This window comes from Phascolarctos cinereus, unplaced genomic scaffold (genome assembly GCF_003287225.1).
Source record: "Phascolarctos cinereus isolate Bilbo 61053 unplaced genomic scaffold, phaCin_HiC Scaffold_5;HRSCAF=322, whole genome shotgun sequence".
In the NCBI taxonomy this organism is placed as follows: domain Eukaryota; kingdom Metazoa; phylum Chordata; class Mammalia; order Diprotodontia; family Phascolarctidae; genus Phascolarctos; species Phascolarctos cinereus.
The window spans coordinates 324,975,215-324,989,881 of record NW_027555958.1 but is presented as its reverse complement, the minus strand read 5'-3'; the positions used below and the strand labels follow the sequence as shown (position 1 = coordinate 324,989,881).

Here is a 14,667-nt window from a genome sequence, read left to right as displayed (position 1 = left end):
TTAGACTCATAAGGGTGGGAGAATACTTAACTTATGGCAGCTTGATTAAGTCTTAAAAAGTAGAATTAAAATTACTTTTCCATTTTACAGTGTCCAGGCTTCAGATAGGGGTTGGACTTGGTGAACTTGCAAATTCTATGTTTCTGTGAGGAGCCAAGGGAAGTCCTTTCAAACTTGGGTTTGGGGGAGAGGGAATCTAGATAGAGAGAAACAGTATATTAAGGGTTAAAAAGGAACTAGATAGAGTTGTGGGTCTCCTAGCCCCAACAGTAATTTAGTACCCCATAGTCCCACAGCACCTATTGCTCCCATCCCCAGTAGTCCCCAGACAAAAGAACTTTGCCTGCTGCTCTTTGTGAAGCAGTTTGGGCATGTTAGGACCAGGAAAGATGGGAAGGAGCCAGTGGGGTACAGTAGATAGACCCTACTCCTTGACTCCACAGGCTAAGTTCAGACCTTCTTCTGGGACAGGAAAGAAAGAAAGGAAAAAAGAAAGAAAGAAGGAAAGAAGGAAGGAAGAAAAAGGAAGGAAGAAAGAGAAAGAAAGAAAGTGATATGGATTCAGCATCCCATTGTTCCTAGCCCTGCTTGTCAATCAGTGTTGGGGGAAGGCTCCAGATGGGAAGGAAATATTAATTCTGCAGCTTTTGTATCACTTGGTCTTTGTCAGGTACCCCCATCAGCAAATTGTCAATGTCTTGCTACACTGAAGAGGAACTGAGATTCAAGGGCCTGACTTCTTTTGCTGAAGCGGACCTAAGTGGATTGTCTGAAAATTATCTATAAAAGCTGTCCTCACCTTGAAGCCGTTGCTGATCTCCAGTGATCAATGTATTGCTACATTGACATACTCATAATAAAATTCTTTTTATTCTCTTTGTCCTGAGTTTTGCCTCATTAATCAGGGTAAGCCAGAGGTGAAAAAGCCATAAAAAAACAAACAAAGAAAAACAAATTAAAAACACAAACAAACAAACAAAAAAGCTCCAGGCTATAGCTCATCATTTGTTGAAAGGAAAATTCTTCATTTAGGGTTTTCACCCTGATAAATGAGGTGATGACTTCAAGGCAGGGCCAACTTTTATGGAGAACTTGAAAGACAATTTGGATAGGTACACCTCAGCAAAAGAGGTTGGGGCATTTCATCTCAGTTCCTCCCCAAGGTAGCAAGAACAGGACAATTTGCAGGTAGGGGTACATATGTCACAAGTAGAGGTGTGATACAAAGAGCAGTTAATGCACACTTGGTGTCACCTCCCCCCCAACACTGATTGACAAGCAGGGCAGGGAACAGTGGGTCACTGAGTCAACATAATTTTCAATACTAGGAGGAGGAAAGGTCAGACTAGAGCAAGACAACCCAGACATGGATGGCATCATCACAAAACTGATATAAAAATGATCTGAGTCCTTCTCTAGCCTGCACCCAAAGTTCTCCTCATGGATTTCCTGGTAGGATGAACAGAGCTGGTTGGCAATTTTCAGAGAGACACAGAGAGAGAGAGAGACAGAGAGATAAATAGAGACAGAGAGACAGAGACAGAGAGTGCTCAAGAGAGACCAAAATTAGACAATAAGAAGGATTGCAACCATGAGCAAGTTTTGTGTGCCCTAGAAGGATCAGTGTTGGGGTGGGGAATTCATCTCTAAGAATCATGTGGGGAGAAAGATAGTAAGGACTTTAAGATCATTATTGGGAATTGTGAACTTAATTAAAAACTCATATTTGTGAGGCCCAAATGACATAACATATGTAAAGTGCTTTGCAAACTTTAAAGTACAAATGTTGGCAATGGCTGTAACCGGACAGAGCAACTTGGCTTTATCCCAGGGAGCTGAAATTCAGAGAGGGCTGACATCACTTGCAGTCCTTTAACAGCAGAGAAACAACCAAGATTAGCATTTAGTTAACAAAGATAACACATTAGGATAGAACTTTACCATCTCTCAGGTGATTCCACTAGCTTTCCCTTATAAACACTCAGGTTCACAAAGCTTTGAAACATAGGCTAATTTAATTGCACAGTAAAGTAGTGGTATCAAACTCAAATAGGGTTGAATGCAGTCTCCAGTGTGTTTGACACTTCTTTATTAAAGGACAGTCAGTCAGTGCTAAGTGCTGGGGAAAGAAGAAGAAGAAGAAGAAGAAGAAGAAGATGATGATGACAACGACAATGACAATGACAGAGGAGGAGGAGGAGAAAAAGGAGAAGATGACAAAAGACAATTCTTGTTCTCAAGGAGCTTACTCTAATTAAGGTGGGGGGTAGAGAAGGGGACAGCATGCAGATAATGATGTGCAAGCAAGATATATACAGGTTAAATTGAACATCATCAACAGAGGAGAGGCACCAGAATTAAGGAGGATAGAGAAAGGCTTCCTCTAAAAGGTGGGTTTTAGCTGGGACTTGAAGACAAGAGGGTCAGGTGAGCAGGTGGAGCATTCCATGAATAGGGGACAGCCAGGATAACTGTCAAGAGTCGGGAGACAGAGTGTCTTACTTGAAGAATTATATCAAAGCCAGTGTCACTGGAAGGAAGAGTGGATGGTGAGCATGGTTAAGGTGGAATGAAGACTGGAAGATAGGAAGGAATACAGAAAGGACTTGTGTCTGAACCTGTAGAGAATCAAGCCCTGTGCCCGTCCCTTGGCTAATTGTCTTCTTATTTTAACTTTACCTTCAAAAGTTCCTTTTATTTTCTCTAGAATTTTTGGCAAGGCTCATGCTGGGCTTTAGCCTTGCTGATACTGTTCTGACAGGTTTGTGATCAACACTTTTGTGTTCATTCTTGGTTGCTTAAGCAGTGAATAAAACTGGAAAGAGCATTATACTGGGTAACCATTCAAGCCTAGCTATGCCACTGGCCACTGGCTCCAAGGTCACATAGTTGCCTTCTCTTGGCCTCAGTTTCCTCTTAAGACTGGATGTGGGATGAGATAATCTTTAAAGTCCCTTCAGGCTCTTTCTATGAGCCCTTCCTTCTTTCTACATTTTAAAAGTCTAAAACTTATGGAGAACTCTTTGAGCAACTGTAATCAGAAACAACAACAATAAAAACCAGCCTCTATTTTTACCTATTTACATATTTTTTTCTTCCAAAGGATCATTTGTGATTTTATTGTCAGAATAGCTTTCTTTTTTTCTTTTCTTTTTTCTTCCTTTCTCTTCCTTCTTCTACACTATCCCATCTTTCAGCTATCTTCCCTTTCAAGTCCTCAGGCAATGGGATCCTATCTATCCTATTTCTGAGTTTTCTGAAACCAGCTTTTCTAAGATCTTAGAAACAAAACTGGCTATGCTCAGAGCTTTGTCTTCCTAAATGCTAAGTGGGATGGTCACTTTCCCCCCCATACAAACATGTACAGTCAAGCAAAACAAATTCCAACATTGGTCGTGACAAAAAATGCATCTTAATCTGTACTTTGTACCTATTATTCCTTTGAATCCTTTGAAACCTGCTCTCCCCAAATCCAGAGAGGCTGTTAGACTTTGTTTCTTCACCTCTATCACAAACCACCTGCTTCGATTTATCATTTCCTTAAGTAGCCTATTTAGCCACCAGAGGGCACTCTCTTCTTGATAATCTCAGCCTTCCTGCCTGGTAGAGACTGAAGACTAGAATGTCTTCTGGAAGAGAACGCCTGATACTTAAAAGAAGTTAGGGTTAGAGAAAATGGCAGGAGGAATGAGTGTCAAGTAGCACCAAGAAGTTCTGCAGGCCCTTAGCACCCCAAGTCCTAACCCACCACCAGTGCCCTGGCTCAGGACTCCAGATTGATGGGGAAGATGAGACAGGTTGACTGTGAAAGGGAGTCTCCCACAATGTCCCTGGCCTTGTTTCCTAGGCTGTAGTTATGGCTACTAGTCCTTACCCTGATCCAGCCCCATAATCTCATCTTCTGTCTTTTCAGAGTCTTTTCATAAATTGTTTTCCATACATTCTTTATATTCCCAGAGCTTAGCACAGTGCCTGGAACATAGTAAACACGTAATAAATGCTAGGTCATTTTCTGCTGGGTTCATTCCTTACTCTTTCTCAACCCTTTTTCATATTCTTCTACTCCAAGAAGCCTCCCTAAACTGTCACTTTCTGTTCTGCTTTTCCGTTCTCCCTATCCAGCTACCTAGAACTCTGGGAAACTAGATCCTGTGTTCTTGTCTTAAACTCTGTGTCTGTATCTTTGTCCCCTAGGAAGCACAGAATCACAGAACACTGAAGCTGGAAGGGGGCAAAGAGTTCATTTTGTTCAGTCAACTCCTACCTGGACAGGAATCCCTAAGAAAAACATTCCTATCGTGTGAATGTTTGTCATCTAGCCTGTACTAGGAGACCTATGAGGATGGAGAACTCACTAACTTAAGTGGAAACCGGTTCCACTTTGGGACAGGAAGTTTTTTCTGACATGGAAAATTAATTTGTTTGTTTGCAATTTCCTCTCATCGAGGTCTTGCTTCTGCCCTCTGGAACCAAGTAGAATATGTCCTCTTCCACAAGACAGAACTCCCACTGCTTGAACACAACTATCATGAACTTCCTAAATCCTTTCCCCCAATCAGGCTGGTGGCTCCCCAGGACAGGGACTATATTTTCGCGGAATATCCCTTCCTGTACAGAACTGCCTAAAAGAGATGCCCAATGCAAATGTTGGCTATAGCTTTTGGTTGTCAAGGGGTTAAGTCTTCCCTGTCTCCGCCCCCTTTTCCCAGCCGGCGGGAGTATGAATAGCGCCACTCGCTCTCCTCTCCTCACCAAGTCTCTCCGGAAGCTCCCCCAGTTCCTCCCTAGCCCTCTCACCCTGGTTCTTCTCCCGGCTCTCCGAGGTGCTTGGGGACCCGCCCCTTTCTCCTCTCCCTCAGCGCACTTCTCCGTCCGGGGTGGCTTTAAGGATGATGGAGGGCTGCCTGGGAGAGGAGTCTGTCCAGATGTGGGAGCTCAATCGGAGGCTGGAGGCTTATTTGTCCCGGGTCAAGTCTCTGGAGGAGCAAAACGAGAGGCTTCGGCTGGAGATTGGGAGCCTCCGGGAGCTCCCTGGAGAACCATCCTGGAGAAGCCAGGCGGAGGAGGAGCTGAGTGCCCTGCGGGCCCTGCTGGACCAGCGCTGGAGCGAGAAGCATGCTGCCGAAGTGGCCAGGGACAATCTTCTGGAGGAGGTAGAAGGGGTGGCAAGCCGATGCCAGCAGCAGCGGTTAGCCCGGGAGCGAGCTAAGGAGCAGGTGGCCGAGAGCCGCCGGCTGCTGGAGGCCGAGAAGTGGGCAGGGGTGTGTCTAGGGAACCAGGCAGCCGAGCTGGAGAAGGAGCTCGAGGCTTTAGTGGTGGCACATGAGCAGGAGCGGGCGGGAATGAGCGCCCAGGTGGCCCGCTCCGCTCTGGGCCTGGAGACCTTTCGCAGGGCTCCCGATAATGCCCCTGCCCCCGACGTGCAGGACCTAGCCCGCACGTTCGGGGAGGCGTGGAGGGGCGCAGTGGAAGGCTATCAGGCCCGCGTTGCCTGCATGGAGGCCTCCCTGGGACAGGCCCGGGAGAGGCTAGGTCAGGCGATGCAAGGGACCCGAGAGGGACAACGAGAGGTGCAGCGGCTGGACGTAGAGAGGGCAGCGCTCCAGAGCCGTCGAGAGATGCTGGAGCAGAGGCTGGAAGGCCAGTGGCAGGAGCAACAGGAGTCAGGAGAGAAGTACCAGGTGAGTGCTATGCCCCTGCCCCTCTGCTTCTCTCTCCTGAGCCCTGGTCCCTCTTTCCCAGCTCCTGCCCATTGATTGCTCCCAGTCGTCCCTTGTCCCTGCCTGTCTTGCTTAGTGTCTTCCAGCCTTGACCTCTTTCCCCCTAGCTAGTGTGATTGAAGAAGTTCTGTTGGAATCTGCTTTGGTTGGAAGAGATCGATCTTCCTAGTCTCTCCAAAGTGTGGGGAGTATGAAAGAAAAGGGGACCTGGCCAGAGGAGGGGAACCTTAGCAAAATCCATGTTCCCTTGTCATTGGAGACATTCGCAATGCCAGAAAAGGATTACATTCTATATATAGGACACCTAGAGTCCCCAGCTCCCACACCCAAAGATGTCCTTTGGGGTATCCCAAAGTTTTCCTCAAGAATTCCCTGGTAGGATGAAGAGAGCTGGTTGGCAATTTTCAGAGAGACACAGACAGAGACAGAGAGAAAGTGTGCCCTTTTACTTCCAAACGGTTTTGTAGGAGCATTAACACTTTATTCCCCAGCCTGCACATACCTATGCCCCCTGGGACCCTTCTCTGTGGTCCACAGAAACTATGAACTCTTCCCTACTCTGGCAGCTTCTATTGAGACAGCAAAAGATTCCCAATGGGTTTAACAGGGCCCGGCGAATGGGTCTGGGGACCCAGGCATCCAGACTTCCAGCCCCTCTCTGCCTTGTTCCAATGCTCCCTGGGGGGAGCTTCACATTCCAGAGAAGCAGAGACAGCTGTCCCTACTCTCACACACAGCTGTGACTGACAGCTGTGAAAACAACCTCCCAGTTAGGACCTGAATGGGGAGTGAGGGGCCAGGGTCCTAGAGGAGAAGGAGGATTTCAGGAAACACGGGCAGAGGAGGGAGTTAAAGCTTGGAATGAAAGGGAAGGACACAAAATTGGGTGTGGGGAGGGTGAAAAATTGAGGGGAGGGAATTGCTTAAGTTCTCAGGTAGTAGTTTTCCTCCCTTCCTCTTTTGTTTCCACTTTTCTCCTCTTTTTCTGTTCTTTCTCCTCTCTTCTCCCTTATGTATTTGCTTTAGAGTTAAATGTTGGAGGACTGAGCATCCTCACAGGGCTGAGCCATGTGATACAAACCCTTTGAGAACATTGTTGAAGAATCCTTTCTGCCTCCCCCCTGGAAAAAAAAAAAGGGAGAGAGGATGCAGTTCTTGCCTGTGGATCTCCAAAAGGAAATTTTCCTGGGGGAAGGCACATGCAAAGGTTATCTCCCCAGAGCAATGAACAAGAGGGAATAAGCTGCTATTTTGACCAGGAGGGATGGGAAGACCTTCCTATCCTTTAAGAAGAATGAAAGGGAGGTGCTGATTTTTCTGTTCCTTGTTTTGCAGCTGGTGGTGGAGGCCCTGGAGCAGGAGAAACAGGATCTCCACAACCAGATTGCTCAGGTCCTGGAAGATCGGCAACAGCTGATGCACCTGAAAATGTCCCTTAACCTAGAAGTGGCCACGTATAGGTGAGGCCTTTTCCCCAGAACCCTTATTCCCTAGGACATCATGGTTCAGTGAACAGGAATCTTCAAACTAGGAGTCAAGACACCTGGGTTCAAATCCCAGACCTGCCATTAACTTACCGTGTGATCTTAGACAAGTCCTTTCCCTTCCTCTGAGTCTCAGTATGTTCATATGTTGAACAAAGGTTTTGAAGCACATTTCTCAGGTTCCTTCTTTCTTTTACAGCCCCTTTTAAACTCCGGGGAGAGAACCACTGTACCAGTTCTCCCCATAAGTTCTACATCTCTCTTCCCACACATCCCCTCACACCCTTATATCATCAGGCCTGGGTTCCAGATGAATGTGATACAGAGAGGCCAAGAGCTGGTCTAGGACATTTGTGTCTTCTAGTATCCATGGCCTGGTTTTCATTAAGCCTGCCACCTTAATTCTATGCAACAAAGTGGGAAGAGGCTTACAAGCTTAACAGAGAGAGAGAGAGAAAAAAAGAGAGAGAGAGTGTGTCCTTATACTTCCAAACAGTTTCGTAGGAGCACCAACACTTTACCTCCACATACTTATACCCCCTGGGACCCATCTCTCCATGGTCCACAGCAACTTTGAACTCTTTCCTACTCAGGCAGCTGCAATTGAACTTAACAAGCCCATTTCCCTTCTGATCTCTGTCCTAAGTCCCCAGGAAAGTCCTGAATCCTGGGCTAGGTCCACAAGGCACAAGGACACAATGTTAGATTGGGAGAGATGGGAGAGGGGCAGGGTGAGAATGAACGTGAAAGGGATCGGAAGGGATGACGGTAAAAGGTTTGGGGGGTGGGGGTGGTCAGGATCCAGAGGAAAGAAGGTTGGGGAGGAGTGAACATTGTTGTCAGAAGGATGGAGGTTAGATAGAAGGAAGGGGTGGGGAAGAGAAATGTCAATGGCTTTTGCTTTCTTGGATACAGGGAGAAAAGGCATGTAACAATGTTTATTTAATTGACTTGCAAGACATTGTCTTCCCTTTTTCCATTGGTGATAGGGGGAGGTAGGTAGGAAGTATGTCCTACCCAGAGGTGGGGGATGGACATGATGATTCCTGTCTTTAAAAGGACCTGAGATCCAGAGTGCTTGGAGATCCCAAGACAAGGGCCTTGACCCCCAATCAAACTACTGAGAGAAAAGAGGAGAGGGGGCCCTGAGGAATTATAACTTGGGTTCTTTGTAGGGGTGTGGGGCAGAGGGGTTTAGAATTCTGAATTCATTTGCTATTGTCTGAGCACAGCTCCCCTTCATTCTGCATGGCAAGATGGGGGAGCTCATCCCATGGGAACGGCTTGAGAATTCCTGCTTCCCCCAAGGAAGCCCCCCTTCCCAGACCCTCCAGATGGCTGTCTGGACAATGGCAGCTGATTAGCATGAGAATAGTGCCCCCCAGCCCCCACAGGGAGAGGATGAGGTCATGGGCATGAGGGAATAGATTCCAGAGTGGGAGAGACACACAGTCTCCAAAGCAACGTGTGTATGCATGTGTGATTGTGCTGTGTAATTTTGTGTCTATGTGGCTGTGTGACTTTGGATGATGGCATAACTGTGTGTAAGTACCCTAGTGAGTGATTGCCACGTTTGTGTGTCTGTGGGACTATTAACCTTTGTCCATGAATATATTTGTTCTGGATCTCTCATTTTGTGAATGTACCTGTCATGTTGGGGCAAGGGGAAAGATACAAACAGTCATTTTTCCATGCTGGATTGGTTTAATTAATCAGGCAATCAGAGTAACCTAGGACCTCTTCCTTTGTTTCTAGGACACTCCTGGAGGCTGAGAGTTCCCGGCTGCATACATCCAATATAGATTCAAAGGCCACTGCCATCTTTCCTGGTAAGAAGATGCTGTCACTCACTCTACCCCCTTGCCTTGCCCCTCCACCCATCAAGAGAAGGCTCCTTCAGTATCCTGACACCCTTCCCCAACCTTTATTCCTCTTACTGGTACATGGTAAGCCTTGTTTTGCCCATCTTAGACTTCTTGCCCCCATAGACACCCAAATTTTAGAATAAATTCCACTTCAAAGGGATCCCCCTCGATCAAGGGAAGGTATTTGAGGCTAGATATTGATGATGGAAAGGGGTTCAGGAATGTGGTAGTAGGGAATACTGGGGGAGAAGTTCAGCAGGAATGTTGTAGATAAGGGGGTATTCCCCCAAGTTCACATACTGACTCTGCCTCTATCCCCTCTATCTTTTCAGACCCCAAGGTGGAGTTGTGTATCCCTGGGACACCTGAGATCCGGCGCCCAGGACCCTGGCCTCCTGTCCTGAGTCCCACACCCCTTCCCATGGTGGATACACCTAGGACCCCAATGCCTACGTTTGTGAAGAGTCAAGGATTCCTCCCAACCCAGACACCCACCTTGGCCAGCACCCCCATCCCACCCATTTCCCAAGCTCACCACTCAGGCTCTAGGAGGGAAGTCCAAGCCCAGGTGGCACCCTCCTACCTTCTCCAGGGGCCATCTTTTGATGGACCCAAGCCAAAGGATAGTGACCACCTGGCTGCTCTAAAGCTCCCATGGGCCAAAGCCAAGGTAGGCATTGGAGTGGGCAGTAATCTGGGGTCTGAAGAACCAGGGATTGAGAAACAACAGGTCCCCAGCTTTCCTTGTCCAGATGAGCTAATGGAACAAGTTGAGGATGGAAAAATTGACTTAGCAATTGACTCTGCTATTGACCCCATGAAGGCCAAAGATGGGGAGGAAGAGAAAGAGGAGCTCAGTGGTTTCAGTAGTTCCCAGCCCCCAGCTCCAGATCCTAGTAAATACCAAAAGAAGGAGGAAACAGAAATCCAGGGGGTGGCAGAGGAGGAAGAAGAAGCTAAAGAGACAATCACAGAGAATTTGGAACAAGAGGCATGGCAAAAAGGAGGGGCCCTAGACAGGGAGGAGATACAGGAGACCCTGAGGCTGCCAGGTGAGATCCAGGAAACACCTGAAATTTCAGAGGAGAAGTTTCAGGACACACTCAGGATTCTGGATGGAGAGATCAAGGAGGCCCTGAAGCTACCAGGTGAGGAGAGGCAGGAGACCCAGAAGCTGCCAAGTGAGGGATTCCAGGAGACCCAGAGTCTTCTAGGTAAGGAGACCCAGGAGACACAGATTCTTCTAGGTGAGGAGATCCAAGAGACCCAGAAGCTGCCAGGTGAGGAATTCCAGAAGATCCAGGGTCTTCCAAGTAAGGAGATCCAGGAGACCCAGAAGCTGCCAAGTGAGGAACTCCAGAAGACCCAGGGCCTTCCAAGTAAGGAGATCCAGGAGACCCAGAAGCTGCCAAGTGAGGAACTCCAGAAGACCCAGGGCCTTCCAAGTAAGGAGATCCAGGAGACCCAGAAGCTGCCAAGTGAGGAACTCCAGGAGACCCAGATTCTTCTAGGTGAGGAGATCCAAGAGACCCAGAAGCTGCCAGATGAGGAATTCCAGAAGACCCAGGGTCTTCCAAGTAAGGAGATCCAGGAGACCCAGAAGCTGCCAAGTGAGGAACTCCAGAAGACCCAGGGCCTTCCAAGTAAGGAGATCCAGGAGACCCAGATTCTTCTAGGTGAGGAGATCCAAGAGACCCAGAAGCTGCCAGGTGAGGAATTCCAGAAGATCCAGGGTCTTCCAAGTAAGGAGATCCAGGAGACCCAGAAGCTGCCAAGTGAGGAACTCCAGGAGACCCAGAAGCTGCCAAGTGAGGAACTCCAGGAGACCCAGAGTCTCGCAAGTAAGGAGATCCAGGAGACCCAGATTCTTCCAGATGAGGAGATCCAGGAGAATCTGCCATGTGGTGAGAACCAAAAGATATTGAGTTTTCCAGGAGAGGAGAACCAAGAGATACTGAAGTCTCCAGAAAATGAGATGCAAGAGACACTGAGGTCTCTAGGAGAAGAGAATGAAGAGATATTGAGCTCTCCAAAAGAAGGCAACCTGGAGAGAGAGGAGAAGCAGGACTCACTGGGTTCTCCAGAAGAGAACAAACAGGAGACAGTGAGTTCTCTAGAAGGAGTCCTGGAGAGGAAGGAGAATCAGGAGACTCTGGGATCTCCAGATGACATTCAGGAAATGGTGAGCTCTCCAGAAGACCTGGAGAGGGAGGACAACGAGGAGACACTAGGACCTCCAGAAGAAGAAAACCAGGAAATACTGAAGCCCCTAAAAGAGGAAATCCAGGAAATACTGTGTTTTTCAGAAGACAAAAACCAGGAGAGGGAGGAGATGCAAGAAATATTAGGTTTGTCAGAAAAGGAAATGCAGGAGACATTAAGATCTCTGGATAAGGGTAACTTGGAGATGGAGGAAAACCAGGAGATTCCAGAAGAGGGAAAAGTAGAATTGGAGAGGAAGGAGAACCAGGAAACATTGCAGTCTCTGGAAGTGGAAAGCCTAGCTCTTCAAAAACCAGAGGATGTGGCTAGGATGGGCCAAGGGCAGTCCAGCGGCAGAGATGAAAAAGGCCCATGTGAGATTGGAAAGGATCATGAAGAAACTGCAAAGCTGAAGCCAGGAGAGCAAAGTGGCCTTGAAAGGAACTGGGAGGTTGTAGAGGAGGCAGGATTGCAGTATGGTAGCTCTGCTGAGTCCTGGCAGGCTGAAGAAGAGGAGCTGGGGAGCCAGGAGTCTGAAGAGCAGAAATTTCCAACAAAGGAAACCATTGAGGAGGGGATGACCAAAGGCCCCCAGGTGGAGTTCAAGGAGGTAGAGTCACCAGAACTTGGAGCAATGGCAGAGCAGATGTTAAAGGAAGATGGAGCCTTCAGGAAGAGTGATGGAGTAACCCCAGGGGATAATGGATCTATAGTGGGTCTAAAGCCATCAGAGAAGGAAGAGGTAAGAAGTCAAGAACAGCTGGAAAGGGAGGAATCAGAATTAGAGAACTGGGAAGAGGGGCCATCAGAGCCACACTACGTGGAAGTGATTTTAGAAACTTCAGTGGAGCAGTTGGAGAGACAGACTGGAAAGCATGTGCAGGAAACAGATGAACTGAACCAGCAGTCCAACAGGCTGCTTATGGAGAGTGGAAGTCACCCCCATTTAGAGGCCACAGAGCTATTGGAAGAATTAGAGCAGGGGAAGTCTTTAGGAATGGGGGAAGACCTTAGACCCCCTTCAGACACCTTCTCTGCAAAAACTACAATCGACAACACTGATGATGAAGAGGGTGCCACCATTCAATCTCACCTCATGGGCCAGGGAGGACCCCAAGAGGAAACAAAACAAGAGGTAAGGGCCTCAGAAGATCTCCAGAGCCCCCAAGTTGAGGGATACTCGGAGCAAATGCCACAGCCCTTCAGCTCACTTCCCAAAGACCCTCTGGGGTCCTCTTTTAGGGCTGACAGCAACCAAGAGTTATGGGAAAGCTGGGAAACAGAGGAGAGAACAAGGGCCAGTGAGGAGCTGGTCAGGGAAATAGGGAAAGTTGGTGTTCAAGACAGCTCAGCAGTCTTTCAAGAGGAGGTGGAGGAGAGTGAGGAGGATGATCTGAGTGAGACTCTCCCAGACTCCACACCCTTGGGCCTTTACTCTAGGGACCCAGACTCATCTAGCTGGGGGATTATTGGAAAGGAACATCCTTCTCCTCAAGAGGAGCATAAAGATGATACCTGGGACTCCCCACCCAGGCATGCTGAGGCCAGTAAGACTCAGCCATGTGAAGGAGAGGAGGATGAGGAGGGGGCTCCTGACTCTGAAGTGTCTGAAGACTTTGAGGACCTTGCTGCTGATGCTTCCCTCTTACCTGGGAGCCCTGGGGGACCAGTGGGCACTGTGAGGCATGGGTCCGAATTGCTGCTAGACCCTCCTACCTGGGATCGGGATGGAGAGTCTGATGGGTTTGCAGATGAAGAAGAAAGTGCAGAGGAGGAAGAGGATGGTGATGATGATGACGACGACGATGACGACAATGATGGGAGAGGTGAGGGAATTAGACACTGGGAGCTGGGTCACTCTTTGGGAAGTCCAGTGAGTTACCATAAGGAAGAAGAACCCAAGGAGGAAAGGGACAGAAATGCTGATGCCCCCTCAGATGCTGGAGAGAGGGAGGGAGCAGAAAATCCCTGTCCTGCAGTTCTGGAGGTTGAGAAAGAGATGGAGCCCTCAGATAGACCAAAGTCCCTGGACAGCGATATACAATCTGACTCTGAAGAAGAGCATTCTCATGACACTGAAGATAGGGGACACTCCGACCTGGAGGAGGAGGAGCTGGAGCCTCCCCTACCACAAAGTCAAGGCCTTTTAGGAGTGAGTGACCTGAGCCCCTCGGATAAGGAGTATCAAGCCTCAGACGGTGACCTGATAGACATACCCTGCAGAGTGGACGACAGTGTCAGGAAGTCAGGGGCTAGCCTCAATGGTGGGGGTCCCAGCCTGGACCAACCAGATGACATCAGAGGAGAAATATTAAACGGGTTGGGGAAGCTTGAGGAGGCGAGCCAGGGGAAGCTATGGGCCCTGGAGAGGGAGGGAGGTGAAGGGAAAGCCCCTGAGGAGGAGCTCTCCTCCCATACCCAGTGGAGTGGAGGTCCCCTCATCCTGGAGCAGAGACCATTTCTGAAATTCACTCAGAGCAAGGAAGAGGATAGAGATTCTTGGTCCTCAGGGGATGAGTAGAAAGGGGTCTCTCTTCTCTCTTCTAGCTCTGGGGAGGGGACAAGGGACAGCAGAAATGGTAATCCCCCCACCCCACATTCCCCTCGAGCTTGGGAGTCTTCGTCTTGACGTGACTCATGACCTAACTTCAGTGTTTTGACCCCTAGGGTCAGGAGGTGGGTTGGAGAAAAAGGATTTCCCCAAAATGGAAGCTCTGGAAAAAGCAATTCAGTCCCTTCTTCCCTCCCTTGGAAAAGTGGTATAGGAGTATTTTCTTCCATCTCCTCTCTGAAATTTAGACCAGATCCTGGTCACCACAGGCCTCCTTGGGTCCCTCACTGTGGTCATCCCCTCATTGCCCCCAAAACTCTCTTTCTCAAAGAGGGGAAATAAGGGGTATTCCCTACTTTGAGTGCAGTGGAAATGGAAGAATCATAGGGGAAAGTTAGGGGACAGAATTCTAACCTTCTTGAGCTGGTAGTGACAGTATCTGAGGCTCTGCCTCTATCCAATCTTGCAGTGGGCCGTGGGGGACGTCTCTTCATTGCTAACCCAGTATAAGAGAGGAGGGACCACCAAGCATTCTAATATGCTCAGCCTGAACCCTTAGCCCCTCTACCCCCATGGTATCTAGGTTGGTTTTGTGAATAAAGTGATCACAGCCACCACCACTCCTGTCATTGTGTCCTGACTTCTCTGTTCTTCTCCACCCCCCCCCCCCAATTCCTACCCTGGGTGGGGTTCTTGGTGCTACTTACAGTTTGCCTGAAAAGACTGGGGACTAATTTAAAGGAGGGGATCAACCTTCCTGGGGGATGAGAAAGGTGTCTGGGGATGAGACTGGGGATTAAGGGGTCCCCCAGGTAGAGGTAGATTAATTTTATTGTCAAAGGGGA

At 48.5% G+C, this 14,667-nt stretch overlaps 1 protein-coding gene across 1 annotated transcript; it reads left to right on the top strand.

The window, feature by feature from the left end:
* The first annotated feature begins 4,728 nt into the window (after positions 1-4,728).
* On the top strand, positions 4,729-14,442 carry NES (nestin). The gene is made up of 4 exons (XM_020991504.2): positions 4,729-5,681; positions 7,056-7,180; positions 8,960-9,033; positions 9,402-14,442. Exons 1-4 carry the CDS (start codon positions 4,890-4,892, stop codon positions 13,790-13,792), a joined length of 5,382 nt encoding a protein of 1,793 aa, XP_020847163.1. The 5' UTR covers positions 4,729-4,889; the 3' UTR covers positions 13,793-14,442.
* The last annotated feature ends 225 nt before the right edge of the window (positions 14,443-14,667 follow it).

What these genes read in the sequence shown, in the direction of transcription:
- NES (XM_020991504.2), top strand. Translation starts at nt 4,890, where the DNA reads ATGATGGAGGGCTGCCTGGGAGAGGAGTCTGTCCAGATGTGGGAGCTC. An exon ending in CTAGAAGTGGCCACGTATAG is followed by an intron (nt 7,181 to 8,959) that starts GTGAGGCCTTTT and finishes CTTTGTTTCTAG; the next exon opens with GACACTCCTGGAGGCTGAGA. An exon ending in GGCCACTGCCATCTTTCCTG is followed by an intron (nt 9,034 to 9,401) that starts GTAAGAAGATGC and finishes CTATCTTTTCAG; the next exon opens with ACCCCAAGGTGGAGTTGTGT.